This window comes from Canis lupus, chromosome 13 (genome assembly GCF_011100685.1).
Source record: "Canis lupus familiaris isolate Mischka breed German Shepherd chromosome 13, alternate assembly UU_Cfam_GSD_1.0, whole genome shotgun sequence".
In the NCBI taxonomy this organism is placed as follows: domain Eukaryota; kingdom Metazoa; phylum Chordata; class Mammalia; order Carnivora; family Canidae; genus Canis; species Canis lupus.
In genome coordinates this window covers 41,004,458-41,022,345 of record NC_049234.1, presented here as the reverse complement: position 1 = coordinate 41,022,345, position 17,888 = coordinate 41,004,458, and the positions used below count along the sequence as shown (strand labels likewise).

The 17,888-nt window shown below is 52.7% G+C and overlaps 1 protein-coding gene, 1 long non-coding RNA gene and 1 other non-coding gene across 4 annotated transcripts; 2 read left to right on the top strand and 1 right to left on the bottom strand.

Annotated features, from left to right (window-relative positions):
* Positions 1–8,615: 8,615 nt before the first annotated feature.
* On the top strand, positions 8,616–8,748 carry MIR8880 (microRNA mir-8880). Its single transcript, NR_128837.1, has one exon. It is a non-coding gene; the product is annotated as a microRNA mir-8880 (primary transcript).
* A 2,869-nt stretch (positions 8,749–11,617) lies between these two features.
* LOC119876936 (ral guanine nucleotide dissociation stimulator-like) lies at positions 11,618–13,843 on the top strand. 2 transcript variants are annotated; one of them, XM_038555965.1, is made up of 6 exons: positions 11,618–11,875; positions 11,993–12,148; positions 12,297–12,371; positions 12,917–12,949; positions 13,303–13,424; positions 13,614–13,843. In XM_038555965.1, exons 1-6 carry the CDS (start codon positions 11,840–11,842, stop codon positions 13,690–13,692), a joined length of 501 nt encoding a protein of 166 aa, XP_038411893.1. In that variant the 5' UTR covers positions 11,618–11,839; the 3' UTR covers positions 13,693–13,843. The 2 variants fall into 2 exon arrangements, with proteins under 2 accessions (XP_038411893.1, XP_038411894.1); XM_038555966.1 differs by lacking the exon at positions 11,993–12,148 and having other exon boundaries at positions 11,619–11,875.
* On the bottom strand, positions 13,820–16,197 carry LOC119876937. The gene is made up of 3 exons (XR_005368973.1): positions 15,952–16,197; positions 15,308–15,405; positions 13,820–15,195 (listed from the first exon to the last, which is right to left on the bottom strand). It is a non-coding gene; the product is annotated as an uncharacterized LOC119876937 (long non-coding RNA).
* Between the last annotated feature and the right edge of the window lie 1,691 nt (positions 16,198–17,888).

Genomic DNA, 17,888 nt, shown 5'->3' with positions numbered 1-17,888 from the left:
CCAAGTGGATTCAGTTCTCTGCCACGTGAGCCTATGTATGTGGCAGCTCACAACATCTCTGGTTGATTTATGATTCAGGGATAGAGAAGAAAATGGGAAAGGGAAAGGGTAAGAAGTGGAACATGAGTTAGCAGGATAGGACAAGAAAGGGAGGCTATTGAAGGTAGAGGCTATTTCCAATTGGAGCTTAGATGTGACATGCCAACTTGTTGGCTGTACCGTATGGGTCAGAAGCCAGTCACGAAGCACCTCGGGGTGACACAGGGACACTTATGCCACAGGTCAGGTTCCTGGGAGCCATGTAAAGGCTGCGGCCTTCAGAGGTCGAAACGAGGGAACCAGGTCTTCTAAATAGAACAGGAAATGATTGGACAGTTGGACTACAGAAGATGACCATGTCTGCCTCTTGGAGCATTTCCACCCCACAAGGAATAAAAACCAGTCAACACCTCGACATTGAATACTGAAACTTGCAAATTCCAAAGAGAAAGAGAAGATACTTAAAGCAGCAAGAGACAAGAGATCTCTGACTTTTATGGGTAGAAATATGAGATTAACAGCAGACCTCTCCAGAGAGACCTGACAGGCCAGAAAGGGCCGGCAGGATGCATTCAGGATCCTAAATGAGATGAACCTGCAGCCGAGATTACTCTATCCAGCACGGCTCTCATCCAGAATAGAAGGAGAGATCAAGAGCTTCCAAGATAGGCAGGAACTGAAAGAATATGTGACCACCAAGCCGGCTCTGCAAGAAATACAAAGGGGGACTCTGTAATAGAAAGAGGAGGTCCAAGGAAACAATCCACAAAAACAGGGACTGCATAGGTATCATGATGACACTAAATTCCTATCTTTCAATACTAACTCTGAACGGGAATGGACTTAATGAGCCCATCAAAAGGTGCAGGGTTTCAGACTGGATGAAAAAGCAAGACCTACCTATTTGCTGTCTACAAGAGACTCATTTCATTTTTATTTTTTTAAGATTGATTGATTGATGATGGACATAGAGAGAGAGAGAGAGGCAGAGACACAGGAGGAGAGAGAAGCAGGCTCCAGGCCAGGAGCCGGACGTGGGACTCGATCCCGGGAATCCAGGATCGCGCCCTAGGCCAAAGGCAGGTGCCAAACTGCTGAGCCACCCAGGGATCCATGAGACTCATTTGGGGCAAACACCTACAGCCTGAAAATGAATGGGTGAAGAACCATGTACCATTCAAATGGTCCTCAAAAGTAAGCAGGGGTAGCCATCCTTATATCAGATAAACTAAAGTTTAACCCCAAGACTGTAGGAAGAGATGAAGAGGGACACTATATCATACTTAAAGGATCGACCCAACAAGGAGACCTAACAATCATCAATATTTATGCCCCGAATGTGGGTGCTGCCAAGTATATCAGCCAGTTAGTAACCAAAGTTAAGACATACTGAGATAACGATACACTTACTCTTGGTGACTTGAATGTAGCGCTTTCTACGATCCACAGATCTTGTAAGCACAACATCTCCAAAGAAACCAGAGCTTTAAATGATAGACCGGACGAGATGGATTTCACAGATATTTGCAGAAATTTACATCAGACTAACTGAATACACATTTTTCTCAACTGCGCATGGAACTTTCTCCAGAATAGACCACATACTGGGTCACAAATCAGGCCTGAACCGATACCAAAAGATTGGGATCGTCCCCTGCCTATTTTGGCACCATAATGCTTTGAAATTAGAACTAAATCACAAGAAGAAGTTTGGAAGGATTTCAAACACGGGGAGGTTAAGGACCATCCTGCTGAAAGATGGAAGGCTCAAGCAGGAAATTGGAGAAGAACTAAAAAGATTCACGGAAGCCAATGAGAATGAAGATACAACCGGTCACAATCTTTGGGATACAGCAAAAGCAGCCTGAGGGGCAAATACATCGCAATGCAAGCATCCATCCAAAAACTGGAAAGCACTCAAGTACAAAAGCTAACCTTGCATGGAAAGGAGCTGGAGACAAAAAAGCAAATAGAAACTACACCCAGCAGAAGAAGAGTGTTAATAAAGATTCGAGCAGAACTTAATGAAATAGAGACCAGAAGACCTGTGGAACAGATCAACAAAACAAGGAGTTGGTTCTTTGAAAAAATTAAGAACATAGATAAACCATGAGCCAGCCTTATTAAAAAGAAGAGAGAAAAGCCACGAATTAATGAAATCATGAATGACAAAGGAGAGATGACCACCAACACCAAGGAAACACAAACCATTTTAAAAAACATATCATGAGCAGCAATACACCAATAAATTAGACAATATAGAAGAAATAGACGCATTTCTGGGAAACCACAAACGACCAAAACTGGAACAGAAAGAAATAGAAAACCTGACAGGCCAATAACCAGGGAGGAAATTGAAGCCGTCATCAAAAACCTCCCAAGACACAAAAGTCCAAGGCCAGAGGGCTTCCCTGGGGAATTCTGTCAAACGTGAAAGGAGAAACCATACCTATTCTACTAAAGCCGTGCGGAATGATAGAAAGAGACGGGGTACTTCCAAACTCGTTCTCTGAGGCCAGCATCGCCTTGATTCCAAAACTAGACAACGAACCCAGCAGAAAGGAGAATTATAGACCCATATCCCCGATGAACATGGACGGAAACATTCTCAACAAGATACTAGCCAATAGGATCCAATGCGACATTAAGAGGATTGTTCACCATGACCAAGTGGGATTTATGCCCGGGATGCAAGGCTGGTTCAACACTCTAAAGCAATCAATGTGATTGGTCATATCAGCAAGAGAAAAAACAAGAACCATGGGATCTTCTCCATAGATGCAGAGAAAGCATTTGACAAAATACCGCCTCCATTCCTGATGAAAACTCTTCAGAGTGTAGGGACGGTGGGGACACTCCTTAACTCTTAAGAGCCATCTACCAAGAGCCCACAGCAAATATCATTCTCAATGGGGAAGCACTGGGAGCCTTTCCCCTAAGACCAGGAATGAGACAGGGATGTCCACTCTCACCACTGCTAGTCAACATAGTACTGGAAGTCCTAGCCTCAGACCCTGTCTGGCTCCTGGAGCGTTACCACCACATCGTGGTGCGCCCATCGAAATGAGGCCAGAGGAACCTGCTATTGTGATATTCCATTGCTGGAGCCCAGGCCTCTGCCAAGCGGTGCTCCATGGCTCATCCCACCCCTTCTGGTCAATCTTCCATCCGTATATCTGTGCTTCAGATACACTGGGTACCAGCCCACACGCCTTATAAATATCATGCATAGACCCCTGGTGATGTGCCTAGGAAGTAGATTCTAGGAGATTCCAGGCTGATCTCCACAGTGCAGGTTGGGAAACTGTGAACTATTTGAGAGACCCAGTGGGTTAGGTATGACATAGCACTGAGAAAACTCAGAAATAAAGGTCTGAATTCAGCTCCGTGTCCTCACGGGTAGACCTCATTGCATGTTCAGTGGGTTGTGTCTATGGCATTTCTTGGCACATGATGTAAAGCTAAGGGGATGGCATGGGGTAAGCATTCATCTGCCAAGAAGGGGCTCTGGATAGGGCTGACTGGAGGAAGGGGCCCAGGTCCCAGTATCTTGAAAAAGTGATGTCACTTCCTTGGTGACAGGCCTGCAACTGATTTGGAACTCTGGTGACCAGGCACCTGCATTCCACAACCGCTCACTTTACTGGAGACGGTTGAGAGAACAAGATGTCCTCTTGCTGTTGTCCTACTTTGAGTTGCTCTGGGCTCTGGAGAGTCCAGAGTGAGAGATGTTCACGTAGCTGTCGACGTCAGCTCGGCCCTCTTCTCCGACGTTTCTGCTTATGTGGCAGGAGACCTCAACAGGTACAACAAGGCAACCTGGGGAGGCCACTGGAGAGCAGGCACACTGTGATCTCAGCTGAGCGGGCTCCCACCTCTGCCACCTCCTTGTGTGTGTGTCTGTGTGTTTATGCGTGTGTGAGTGTGTCTGGGTGTGTGTGTGTATGTGTGTGTGCGAGTGTAGAGGGGACCGAGGAGAGGAACATGCCCTTCTGGGCACAAACCAGCTGCCAGCTGTTGGCAGCCTGACACACCTTTGATGTTCAGACCCCAGGCCATAGCAGGCAGATGAGAAGGGGAGTCCTGGGGACCAAGCTCAACTCCCAGTATGGGAGTCATGAGCCCAAGAGCCTCTTTCATCTGGCTTCCTCCTTGCCAGATGTCTCCACAGCTGCCCCTCTGGCCTGAACAGGAGAACGTGGTTTCTAATGCAGGTGTCCCCTGGGGGTGATGTCGCGGGAGGACCCTAAGGTCTCTTGGCCCTGTATTTACGGGGCACTCTATTTGCAGAGCTGCACCCAGGAGGTCTTGGAAGAGATGGTCTCTGGCTTCAACTATTCCAGCTCCCTAGACAATGATCTGGTGCTCCCGACAAACAGGGATCGGTTCTGCTCTGAGGTAAGAAACGGAAGAGGGCTCACCCCAGAAATATGGCCCCCACACGAATGAGGAGAGAAAGCTGGGGCCCTCCCCTAGTGTGTCCACATGAGTGTCCCACAGGCCCAACCGCAGAGAGATCTGAACCTCTACGCCTAGCCTCCAGCTACGTGGGATGTGGGAGGACACTCTTCACCTGTGTTGGAGTGGTGCAGGATATAGTTCATGTTTTGAGGAATTGGAGGGCTTTGTTTTGTTTTGTTTTCCCAAAGCCATGAGGATCTTTGCATTCTACTTCTGTTTTTTTTTTTATAATAAAGTTGTTTTTATTGGTGTTCAGTTTGCCAACATACAGAATAACACCCAGTGCTCATCCGTCGAGTGCCCCCCTCAGTGCCCGTCACCCACTCACCCACACCCCCTGCCCTCCTCCCCTTCCACCACCCCTAGCTCTTTTCCCAGAGTTAGGAGTCTTCGTGTTCTGTCTCCCTTTCTGATATTTCCCACACATTTCTTCTCCCTTCCCTTATATTCCCTTTCACTATTATTTATATTCCCCAAATGGATGAGAACATACACTGTTTGTCCTTCTCCGACTGACTTACTTCACTCAGCATAATACCCTCCAGTTCCATCCACGTCGAAGCAAATGATGGGTATTTGTCATTTCTAATGGCTGAGGAATATTCCATTGTATACATAAACCACAGCTTCTTTATCCGTTCATCTTTCGATGGACACTGAGGCTCCTTCCACAGTTTGGCTATTGTGGACATTGTTGCTGTGAACATTAGGGTGCAAGTGTCCAGGCGTCTCACTGCATCTGTATCTTTGGGGTAAATCCCCAACACTGCAATTGCAGGGTCGTAGGGCAGGTCTGTTTTTAACTCTTTGAGGAACCTCCACACACTTTTCCAGAGTGGCGGCACCAGGTCACATTCCCACCAACAGTGTAAGAGGGTTCCCTTTTCTCCACATCCTCTCCAACATTTGTGGTTTCCTGCTTTGTGAATTTTCCCCATTCTCACTGGGGCGAGGTGGTATCTCATTGTGGCTTTGATTTGTATTTCCCTGATGGCAAGTGATGCAGAGCATTTTCTCATGTGCGTGTTGGCCACGTCTGTGTCTTCCTCTGTGAGATTTCTCTTCATGTCTTTTGCCCATTTCATGATTGGATTGTTTGTTTCTTTGCTGTTGAGTTGAATAAGTTCTTTATAGATCTAGGAAACTAGCCCTTGATCTGATACGTCATTTGCAAATCTCTTCTCCCACTCTGTAGGTTGTCTTTGAGTATTGTTGACTGTATCCTTTGCTGTGCAAAAGCTTCTTATCTTGATGAAGTCCCAATAGTTCACGTTTGCTTTTGTTTCTTTTGCCTTCGTGGATGTATCTTGCAAGAAGTTACTGTGGCCGAGTTCAAAAAGGGTGTTGCCTGTGTTCTCCTCTAGGATTTTGATGGAATCTTGTCTCACATTTAGATCTTTCATCCATTTTGAGTTCAATTTTGTGTCTGCTGCAAGAGAGTGGTCTAGTTTCATTCTTCTGCATGTGGATGTCCAATTTTCCCAGCACCATTTATTGAAGAGACTGTCTTTCTTCCAGTGGATCGTCTTTCCTCCTTATCGAATATTAGTTGACCGTAAAGTTCAGGGTCCACTTCTGGGTTCTCTATTCTGTTCCATTGATCTATGTGTCTGTTTCTGTGCCAGGACCACACTGTCTTGATGACCACAGCTTTGTAGTACACCCTGAAATCTGGCATTGTGATGCCCCCAGATATGGTTTTCTTTTTTAAAATTCCCCTGGCGATTCCCCTGTCTTTTCGGATTGCACACAAACCTTAAAATAATTTGTTCTAACTCTCTGAAGAAAGGCCACGGTATTTTGATAGGGATTGCATTAAACGTGTAAATTGCCCTGGGTAACATGGACATTTTCACAATATCAATTCTGCCAATCCATGAGCATGGAATATTTTTCCATCTCTTTGTGTCGTCCTCTATTTCCTTCAGATGCGTTCTGTAGTTTTTAGGGTATAGATCCTTTACCTCTTTAGTTAGGTTTATTCCTAGGTATCTTATGCTTTTGGGTGCAATTGCAAATGGGATTGACTCCTTAAGTTCACTTTCTTCAGTCTCATTGGTAGTGTAGAGAAATGCCACTGATTTCTGGGCATTGATTTTGTACCCTGCCACGCTACCAAATTGCTGTATGAGTTCTAGCAATCTTGAGGTGGAGGCTTTTGGGTTTTCTATGTAGAGTATCTTCTGTCTTCTGTTTTTATTATTTCACCTACTAGTCCCAGATATGCTTTGGAGAAGCCAGCTCCACCGTCCCTGCCGACCTTCTCTGAGCCCTTCCAAATCATCACACTAAGGAGGGTGATTTAACACAAAAGCAAGGGCGGGATGAAGCCATCCTATATATTTTCATATCGAATGTTTACATAGTTTCTCCCTATATGTTTCTCAATAACATGTCGTCTCTCAGAACACATCAGATCATTGTAGGCCCAACAGCTCATGAGCTGTATCCTGATAGATCTTCGTAGGCCTCCATCAATGGGGCCGTCTGCCACAGGCATTCAGACTCTCAAGGCCCTGGCCTTTGACCTAATGCCATTCTCTTGCCATCTCTGCGGTCCTGCAAGGAGCACCTTATGTGTCCCCACAGACTGTTTGGGTTGCTAGACCTGCCATAACCTGGAACCCCAGATGAGGGGGAAGGCCTCTGATGCCTCCTGGCACCAGTAGCTGGCTCTTTTTGGAATGATCCACCCAGGAACGCTTGGATGAGGTGCTCATCCAAGAGTTCAACTCCTCCATCTCCCCTGACAAGCAGAAGGGGATCAGGCCACCAACCACATCCATTAAAGGCCTGCAGTGAGAGCAGGCCCCCATTCATGGTCAATCCACACGCAGAGAGGATCAGGGCATGCCCAGAGCCTACTCTAGAAAAAACTGACACCCTTGGGCCCTGCAGGAGAAGGGAATTTTCCCTTGAGCCTTCCTCCTAGGTCAGGGACAGCCGAAGCCACATCCGCTTAAGGGAAACCCCATGCAGCCCACGCTCTGGTCTCTTCTCACCCGCAATGTATATGAACTTGAACAGCATTTGAGGGTCTAGGCCTCTGTGTTCTCGTGGCAGTTGGGATGTAACTGAAGACTCTGTGGCATCCTGGTCTTCGTAAGAGCTAGTAGTTGAGAGGAATGCTGTTGTTGCTCGGCTAACAGAACGTGTTGAAGTGGCCAATGCTTTACCATGTCTTCTCTAAAACCAGTGGTACTTTGAAGCCTCGAACCTTTTTCTGTGTGGGCACTCGAGTCCCTTGTCCTGTGCAACTTTCTGAGGGGTTGGGAGTCTGTGGGCGGGGCGCCAGACCTTGATCTTCCCAGTGGTTCCCGGTTTGGAGGCTGACTACAGTGCCCCTCCTTGTGTCTCTGGTGTGAAAAGCAATCAACCCTATCCGTGAGTGAGGCCAGGACCATGCTGACGCTCAGAGAAGGGAGAATGGATGATTTTCTACAGTCCTTGGTGCCATCCTTCCAGGACAGAAGCCTCATCATCAACCCAGTCCTTTCTTGTCTCTACCAAGTGTTCACCACAGCCCAACGAGTCCTGGGCCAGCAATTCTCTAGGTGAGTGACCACCCCATACACCACTGGGGCCAAGAACAGAAGCTTTGGCGAGCAGACCACTCACCAATCTGCCACAAACCTAAGCCCCAAATCCGGTGTGCGTGGAGGATGCAGTAGAGGAGGCCCTTGGCCATTGAGAAGAGAGAAGAAGTAGAAACACCAGACTCAGACAGGTTTTCTGGATGACCAGGTCATCTACTGCAAGGCCAGCGACAGGGGGGTTGGAAGTCATGCTGAGGACATTCTCGGGGACCCCTACACAAAGAATGGTGCTATGCGAGTACCACATGGCATGAAAGGCCATGCTCTGATGCGGCTCCGCACCTGACTCTCCCCAGCACCCTCTCTCCCATCTCGGGGACCTGGCCTGACCGCAATCTGCAGGACACCTGGCCGTCCCTGCACCGGGCCTGCTTCGATGTACAGGAGTCCTGGGTGCAGGCAAACCTGTATGCCCTGTATTGCCATGCCCCCATTATCGTGATGCCACGGCAACTTCTGCAGCTCACGGAGGCAGACGCAGAGTCAGAGGGTAAGGGGGATTGCAAGCTGGGCAGACTATCTGGGATGGGGTTCAGGGGCTGCGTGTTTCTCTATCGGCCATGGACTCTGCCCTGTTTCTGGAAGGACATGGGGCAAGTCAGCCCTGTGGACAAACATTTCTCCTTATCCTGTCCCAGTGCCAGCTCCACGGCTCCTTCCGGCGTCTCCTCCGTCGGCTCCTCCAGACCTGAAACAAGAGCTGGTGCCTTCCTCACGCGTACCGGGTCCTGAACTGCAGTCAGTTCCACCACCAGCCTTCGTGGGGCCTGACACTCCTTCCCTAAGCACAAAGACGGAGCCACCTCCAGCCCCAGAGGCCACCTGCCACTGGGGAACCCCCGCGCACCAGCGGCATGAGGAGCAGCCTGGGCTCATGGCCTTCCCTCCCAAGCTGGTGGCAGAGCAGTTGACCTCCATAGACGCGGTGAGCAGCGGGGCGCCCAGGCCGGGGGGCCGGGGCAGGCTTGCTTCCTGCTGTCATCTGCCCCAGTCCTGCCTTTCCCTGATGCGCACTTGTGTGGTCGGGGTCCAGATCTCAGCTCCATCCCTTACCAACCACCTCACCCTGTCCAGTTCCTCAAACCCTTGCTCTCACTGTCCAGCTGCAGACTGTGGAGCTAGACCATGGGATGGACTGACCCAGAGTCCCTGTGTCGATTACATGAGCCAGAACTGATACGTAAAGGGGCAGGCCCTGGTCCTGGGCGGGCAGCGGGGGCAACTCACTGTGTGCGGCCGAGCCCACGACTCACCACGCACCTGCCTTGGAGGCCGAGCACCCCACACTTATTAGGCATCTAATGGAAACCGAAGTTCAGGGAGGCAGACAAATGTGTGGCTGTCCCCTACTCTGTGAGAATGTGCTGCTGAGAGGGGAGGAGGGCCAGGGCATGAACACTGGGAGGGGAAGATGCCCCCTGAGGATCCCCCTTAAACTGCCACCTGTAACTTGAAGTTAGTGGGGATGATCAGGGTACAGAGGCCCTCCTGCCCCCCTACCACCCCCTGGCAGTACCTGCTCCTCGTTCATCCTGCACTGGGCTCCCTCAGGGAAGAGCAATGGAGGGCAGTCCAGGGACTCTAACTGGGTCAGGCCACTTTCTGTGCTGGCTGAGCCCCGGCTCTGACAGGGGACCCCTATGTAGGACATGAATCCTGCATGTGCAATGGCTGTGTGAGCGAGCGTCCCCCTATTCTCTAGGATCTTTTCAAGAAGGTGCAGCCCCAACAGTGCCTGGGCTCCATCTGGTCCAAGAGAAATGAGCCTGGATATGAGCACCGGACATGCACAGTCAGTGCCACCGTCACCCAGTTCAACAACGTGGCCAACTGCGTCATCACCACCTGCCTTGGCAACGCACGCATGACGGCCCGGGACAGGGCGGAGGTGGTGGAGCACTGGATCAAGGTGGCCAAGGTCAGCCTACGGGAGGCCCGGCTGACCTGCTCTTCTGAGCCTGGCAACTGCTCTTCCCTTGATCATTCCTCAAGGCTGAAGTCTCTGCTCTGAGTTCTTCTTCCCGGGAACATGCTGCCCATCCCTTGCATGGCCTGATGTTGGGATGCTCAGTTCCCACATGACTCTTTCCTTGGAGGGAAGGGAAATGCCGCCTCTCCCCAGCAGGGCTCCTCGGGGGGTCCTCCATGCGCCCTTCTGTAGGCCCCTGCACATCCGTCTCATGCAGGAGAGGAGACTGACACTGAGCAGAGTGCAGCTCTCCAGCAGACAGGGCTCCTGCTGGCCACCTGACAGCTCATGCTCTTCCTCCCCAGGCCTGCCGAACCTTACGGAACTACTCCTCCCTGCACGCCATCCTCTCGGCTCTGCAGAGTGTCTCAATTCACCGCCTGAAGAACACATGGGCCAAAGTTTCCAGGTGAGGGGTCCTTGCTCCAGAAGGACCATGAACGATGAGAGATGTCCCATAGGCCTGTCCTTTCTGGCTTCCTCGGTCACCCTGGACTTCCTAGGAGGCAGGAATCCATGACAACAGGATGTGGGTGGGCAGGCGGGCAGGGGATTTTCTCAGGCTTCCTGGCCAAGAGGCCACCATGCCTCCAAAGGTCCCCATTTGGGGAGTCTGGGCTGAGCTGAGGTACAAGGTTTTGGATGCGAACATGACAGCAACTAGAGTCTCTTCGCAATTGAAACCAAAACTGACCAAAGCAGAGCTGTTCAATTAATAGGGCATCGGATGCACCGGATGACCCTCCAAAGAGCTCCCTCCCGTGTCCTTCAACGACCTGAGTGCTCAGAGGAACCCAAGGAAACCCTGATCCAGCAGTTGAACTCCTTCGAGGTCTCAGATCACAGGGTCTGCCCTCAACCCGACCCTAGTGTTCCAACATCCGTCCTGCCTTCTTTCTCTCTCCTCAGGAAGAAGATTCAAGCATTTGAAAAACTGTGCTCCCAGGACAATCCCCAGAGCAGGAACCTGCTTCTCAAGGTAGTATGGGAGGTGTTGGGATAGAAAGAGAGGCGGCGTGGGAGCAACGGTGTCCTACGTGACTGAATTAGGGACTGGCCCGGAGCATTCCTTCGGCGAGTGAAGCCTTTGGCATGAACGTGGACGCAGCCTGGGGTGAAAATCCACCAGGGGTGGAAAAGCAGCTGCTGCTCAACCAGGATCCCTGAGCTGGACCCTCGCGCTCCCTGTCGCCAGCCGGTCCCGATGGGGGCCTCTCCCGAACTGGAGAGCCCAGAGGACAGGCCTGCGCCCAGCGAGGGGTTTGAATGGGATGAGGGCCCCAACGGGGATGGTAGGAATAGGACCCTGGGTCCTCGGGAGACCGAGGGAGGGAGCTGGAATTCGCCCCTTTCCCAGTGAGGAACCAGGCTCAGGGAGGCCAGGCTGCAAGCTCCAGGTCACACAGGGAGTGAATGCTGGAGCTGAGGTTGTTCTGGAATCCCTCACGGGAGGCTGAAGGAGGACGTCGCGGCTACCCTCTGCTTCTGGTCGATGTCCAGGGTGTGAGGTCAAAGATGGGTGGTGGAAGGGGAGGTGGGCGGGGTGTGGGGGCGCCTGGGTGACGGGCACTGGGAGGGGCACCTGATGGCATGAGCACTGGGTGTTATTCTATATGTTGGCAAAATGAACAGCATTAGAAATAAATATATACATAAAAAGAAAAGAAAAAAGAAAGTTCGGTGGGAGTAGTGGCCCGAGGTGATCACGGTCTTGAGGAACTTGTCCTTGGCCCTACAGGACCGGCCGGCTAAGCTTGGAGCCCTGGGGATCAACATGCAGACAGCATGGAAGAGGCGGCAGCAGCAGCAGGTGAGCGAGCCCCGGATCCGTGGCCTCGAGCCCAGAGGAGAGGGTTCTCCCCGGAGAGCTGGAAGGCCCCAAATCAAGGCAGGTGGGGCCGTCCAACTCCAGCTCTGCCTCCCGTAGCCACAGCTTCGACAACCCTTCTTTCGAGGTGACCCGGAGGAGGGTCTATACAGCTGGAAACAATGTGTCAGTGGTGGCAGGGCCCGGAGCACCTACACCCCGATGTCCTACAGCTCGCCCTTGACGCGCTTAGGAGGACTCTGGTGTTGTGGGAGGGTGAGGGGGGGAGCCCAGGGGAGGCCCCAAGGGTCCTGGTGTGCACCACGTGGGAGCTGGGGCGGGCGGGCCGGGGTGCTGACCTGTCCCAGGGAGGGACCCCGGGGACCCGAGAGCAGGGCCTCATTCCTTCCCCGCCCCGACACAGGGTGTCGTCCCCTTCCTGGGCTCCTTCCTCACCGAGCTCTTCATGCTGGATACTGCCATGGAGGAGTACCTGGAGGTGCGTGGGCCCGGGGCTGGGACGGGGGGCCAGAGTCCTGATGTGGGGGAGCACAGGGCCCCTGAGCCGAGCCCCGAGCTCTCCGTCCTTGGCAAGTCTCCCCTCCTGAAAGGCTCCCCGCTGCCCTGGGAGCGCGGGTCCAGGGCCCAGGGCTGGGAGGAGTGAGGGAGGCTGCACCTAGGTCACGGGTCCCGAGATCGAGTCTGCGGCCCGAATGCCAAGCGGCCGAGGTCAGGCTGGGTGGGCCTCAGCCTGTGGGGGCCGAGTGACGTCAGGGTCCCCGGCCTGAGCGGCCCTTAGCGAGCCTCGCATCTCCTGCCCACCTGAGGCTTTGGCCTCCCCTCCTGTGCTCCGGGACGCCAGATCCGCTCCCTCCCCGCCAGGTCTCCTTTCCCTGGACCCGGGGCCTGGCCTGGATCGCAGGCCTGTCACCGGGGGGTCCTGGCCCCTGTGTGCCTGGCCCTAGGGCGTGAGTGGGGGTGGGTAGCGGCACCCAGTAGCACCCGAGGCCTCTCCCCGATGGACTGTGCTTGTCTGCTTTCCAGGGCAATGAGGTCAACCACCGGAAGAAGAACAAGGTGAGGCTCTCTCTGAGCTCCCGCACGGAGGGGGAGGCTGGGGCTGTCAGAGGGGTCCCCGGGAGCACCACGCCGGGCCTCCATCCCCTCATTGTCACATTGTCGGGGACGGTTCCCTGAGAAAGGGAAAGTCCCCGCAGTTGGCCAGGCCAGAGGCGCGGCCATCAGGGACACCTGGCCAGGGCTGGGCCGGGTGGGCTCCCCTCTGAGAACCAGCTGGGACGGGAGGAGTGTGCAGGATGGGGGGTCGCCACGTGTCAGAGACCAGCCCCGGGCCCCTGTCCCCGGGCGCAGCCCCCGAAGGCCTCGCCGCCCCCAGGCTCCTCATGCCCCCGTCCTCTCTCCGGGCCCAGGAGTACCGAGTCCTGACCGAGATCCTGCTGCTCCAGGTGGCCGCGGATCGGTACCGCATCGAGCCCGAGCAGCCGTTCCGGGCCTGGTTCCAGTCTGGGACGTGGCTCAGCGAGGAGGAGAGGTGAGGCCCCCAGGGCTGAGGGCGGGAGGGCGGCCTGCTCAGGGGCCCCTCAGGGATCCTTCTCCTTTGGCTCCCGGGGCGGCCTCCAGCCCTGCTGCTGGGGCTCCAGGCTCCAGCTCCTTGGAAATCCCAGGGGAGACTCCGGACCTGAAGCTCCTGCTCAACTCACACGTGTCCCTCTGTCCTCAGCTACACCCTGTCCTGCCAGCTGGAGCCCCGAGCCGGCCACCAGACAGGAGGAGCCGGCCGCAGTCACCCTCAGGCCTGAGCCGAGGTGCAGGGGCCTCAAGGGGACGGGGCCCGTCTGTGCGACACCACTTCCTCCCGCCTCTTCTATTGGGAGGATGATATGTCATGGTCTTAACTCATAAATGGAAGATTTCAATGTTGTGATATTAAAGCCGCTTTACTGTCCAGGAGTCGTTTGGGTCTTTTGCTTCCTGTTGGAATCTAAGAGAATCAAAAGGTCTCATAGTCATTTTCTATCTTTTCCATCCAGATATTGTTTTCTTTATTGACGAGGGACAGACAGAGGCGGGCTCCGTGTGGGGGGTCGGTCATGGGCCTGAAACCCAGGGCTCCAGGGTCAGGATCTGAGACAGAGGCAGAGGCCCCGACACTGAGCCACCAGGCGACCCTCTTGTGCTCATTTTATAGGAGAAATCTTACAGAGTCCCCAGCTCCTGTATGTGGGAAGAAGTAGAGGATCCAGCCTCCTCCCAGCTCCTGAAGTGCATCCCCAGGCCCCCTTCCCCAGAGGACAGTGTCAGGAACTTGGGCAGACAGCAGAGACACCCCTCAGAGCTGCTGATATTCAGAGGGTGCAGGGACTTCCCCAGGAACAGCAACACCCCTGACCTGGGGGTCCTGAAGGGGACCGCCCGCCAGGACCCTCTCCTGCCCAGGACAGGGGCTCCCTTTGTACACTTTCAAGGAAGGAGGACTTTGTCTTGCCACTTCTTCTGATGTGGATTCTTTTGGCTTGGGTTTCGGGTTTGCCATTCCCATTATTCGGAGCGTGGAGTCGTCTAGGTCAACCTCTGCAATTGCATCAACACCAAAGTGGGCACACACGTAAAGAGACCCTGTGCTGCACATGGACGGCATGAGGCCAGGGGAAGATCATTAGTGGATGACCTCAGGGCAGGCACGGCTTCCATCCTCAGTCTCGCTCTCGGGTTCCAACTTCACCCCTGACCAAGCCTGGAATCCTCCTGGGTCCTTGACAGTGATCTCTGACGTCCTTTTCCCTCTTGGTGTGCATGAGGGGGAGAGATATTTGTGTACATGAAGGCCACACCTGGGCCAGGTTCCATGAACTCCTGTGCTGACTCCTGAGCTAAGATCTCCTGCCTCCCTGTACCTCCCTGGGCAGCTCTCTTGAAAGCAGCAATTCCCTGATGGCCCCAGTTTCTTGGTCGAGGGCCTAGTGGCCGCTCTTCCCTGCTTGGACCTGATGGGTCAGACATCGGCTCCCCCTTGCCAGAATAATGGTTCGGCCGCAGAAACCCACACAATCTCCCTGCGAGACAGGTCTTTGTTGTTCTGATGTCCGTGGTCCCAGACATTCAGCAGCTTGCACACTCAGGCTCAGTGTACACACTTAGACTGTCTTGTCTGGAATCGCTAACTGAGCCTGACCCCTTAGGTCTTATACTTCGGTTATGTCATGGGGGCTCATGAGCCTTTGCTGTCTGGATCGTTGATAGATGATGAATGAGAGAGGAGCATTCAGGGACTTCCGTGAGGGCAATGCCACCAAGCTGATGACCTGAAGGATCAAATGGCAATAAATATATTCCTATCAATTACCATACGAATGGGGCAGGGGGCAAGGGGGTGGAAGAAGAGGGTCTGCAGGTCACCTGCCCCCCCCAACTTACCTAGATAACTTTAGCATCATCCTGAAAACCTATGAATTCGGCCTGAGATTTAAATAGAGAGTAGCTGGAAGGCCGCAGTGAGAAGAGTTGGCGCTTCTCTGAAGGTCGGAAGATGGGGAAAAAGTAAACAAATAAAAAAGCCAACAAGGGGAGGCCCCCCGAAGAACCAGGCTGAGGCTCCAGGGCGAGGCCCCCAGGGCAGGAGAGCCCCCCCGCCCCCGAGGAGCATGAGTTCCAATGAGTTTGGCAGGATCCCAGGAGGGTGGGGAGGCCCTCAGGCTCCCGGGGGCACTAACAGAGCACCTGCGCCCAGGGGGAGCCCCCACCCCGCGGCCAAGATGCCTAAAGGGCTGCAGGGGGCCCCAGGGCCCCGAGTGCGGATTCCAGCAACGCAGGTCCCAGCGCCCAGGGTACTAGGGGCACAGCCCAGGACCTGGCTTCCACCCGGGACAGGCAAAGCCCAAAGGCCCAGGAGAGGAGGATGTTCCTGCCCAGGGGGATCCAAGTTGTGCAGGTCCACGGCCCTGCCCCCGGAGCATCCAGGCCCCTGGAGACTGGGAGCTGAGGTAGCTACTGCGGGAGCTGACTCCAGGGCTGGGGAGCCGGCTGCCGCCACAGTGGTTCCTCCTGGGGTCACCTTGTACCTGGGATGAGCAGGGACCTCACAGGATGAACAGCTCCCACTTTGCCGTGCACCTGGCAGGGGCCTGCGCAGCTCCCCCAGGTTCTCATTCCTTAGAAACAGCACAGCAGGACCTGCCACCAGAAGACCACCTAGAAGGACAGCAGAAAAGCCTGTTATTGCCCAAACAGCACTGCAAAGGTCCAGGGGAAGTCGAGGGGGTTACAGTACATAGATTCAGAGGATACGCCCCCTGGCTTTTGGTTTTCTGTTTGCTTCCCCTCCGTTTTTTCTCTTCTCCTCCACGTCCTCCTCCTCTTCCTCCCCCTCCTCCTCCTCCCTCTTCTTCTTCTTTCCTTTTTTTCTGCTCTTTTCTCCTTTTCCCAATACAACTTGTTTCTGGCCACTCTGCACTGAGCAAAATGACTGAAGGAAAAACTAACCTCAAAAGTGAGACTCAGGAACATTCCTCTTTCTCACTGAGTTACAGAATTTGGATTACAATTCAACGTCAGAAAGCCAATTCAGAAGCACAATTATAAAGCTACTGGTGTCTCTAGAAAAAAGCGTAAAGGATTCAAGAGACTTCATGACTGCAGATTTTAGAGGTCACCAGGCAGAAATTAGAAATCAGTTAAATGAGATGCAATCCAAACTAGAGGTCCTAAAGACGAGGGTTCATGAGGTAGAAGAACGAGTGAGAGACATAGAAGACAAGTTGAAGGCAAAGAGGGAAACTGAGGAAAAAAAGATAAAAACATTTAAAAGATCATGAGGATCGGTGAAGGGAAAAAAATGACAGCCTCAGAAGGAAAAATCTCCATTTCCTTGGGGTTCCCGAGGGCGCCGCAAGGGACAGAGGTCCAGACATGCATTTGAACAAATCATAGCTCAGAACTTTCCTCACTTGGGAAGGGAAACAGGCATTCAGATCCAGGAAATGGAGAGATTCCCCCCCAAAAGGAATAAAAACCAGTCAACACCTCGACATTGAATACTGAAACTTGCAAATTCCAAAGAGAAAGAGAAGATACTTAAAGCAGCAAGAGACAAGAGATCTCTGACTTTTATGGGTAGAAATATGAGATTAACAGCAGACCTCTCCAGAGAGACCTGACAGGCCAGAAAGGGCCGGCAGGATGCATTCAGGATCCTAAATGAGATGAACCTGCAGCCGAGATTACTAAATCCAGCACGGCTCTCATCCAGAATAGAAGGAGAGATCAAGAGCTTCCAAGATAGGCAGGAACTGAAAGAATATGTGACCACCAAGCCGGCTCTGCAAGAAATACAAAGGGGGACTCTGTAATAGAAAGAGGAGGTCCAAGGAAACAATCCACAAAAACAGGGACTGCATAGGTATCATGATGACACTAAATTCCTATCTTTCAATACTAACTCTGAACGGGAATGGACTTAATGAGCCCATCAAAAGGTGCAGGGTTTCAGACTGGATGAAAAAGCAAGACCTACCTATTTGCTGTCTACAAGAGACTCATTTCATTTTTATTTTTTTAAGATTGATTGATTGATGATGGACATAGAGAGAGAGAGAGAGGCAGAGACACAGGAGGAGAGAGAAGCAGGCTCCAGGCCAGGAGCCGGACGTGGGACTCGATCCCGGGAATCCAGGATCGCGCCCTAGGCCAAAGGCAGGTGCCAAACTGCTGAGCCACCCAGGGATCCATGAGACTCATTTGGGGCAAACACCTACAGCCTGAAAATGAATGGGTGAAGAACCATGTACCATTCAAATGGTCCTCAAAAGTAAGCAGGGGTAGCCATCCTTATATCAGATAAACTAAAGTTTAACCCCAAGACTGTAGGAAGAGATGAAGAGGGACACTATATCATACTTAAAGGATCGACCCAACAAGAAGACCTAACAATCATCAATATTTATGCCCCGAATGTGGGTGCTGCCAAGTATATCAGCCAGTTAGTAACCAAAGTTAAGAC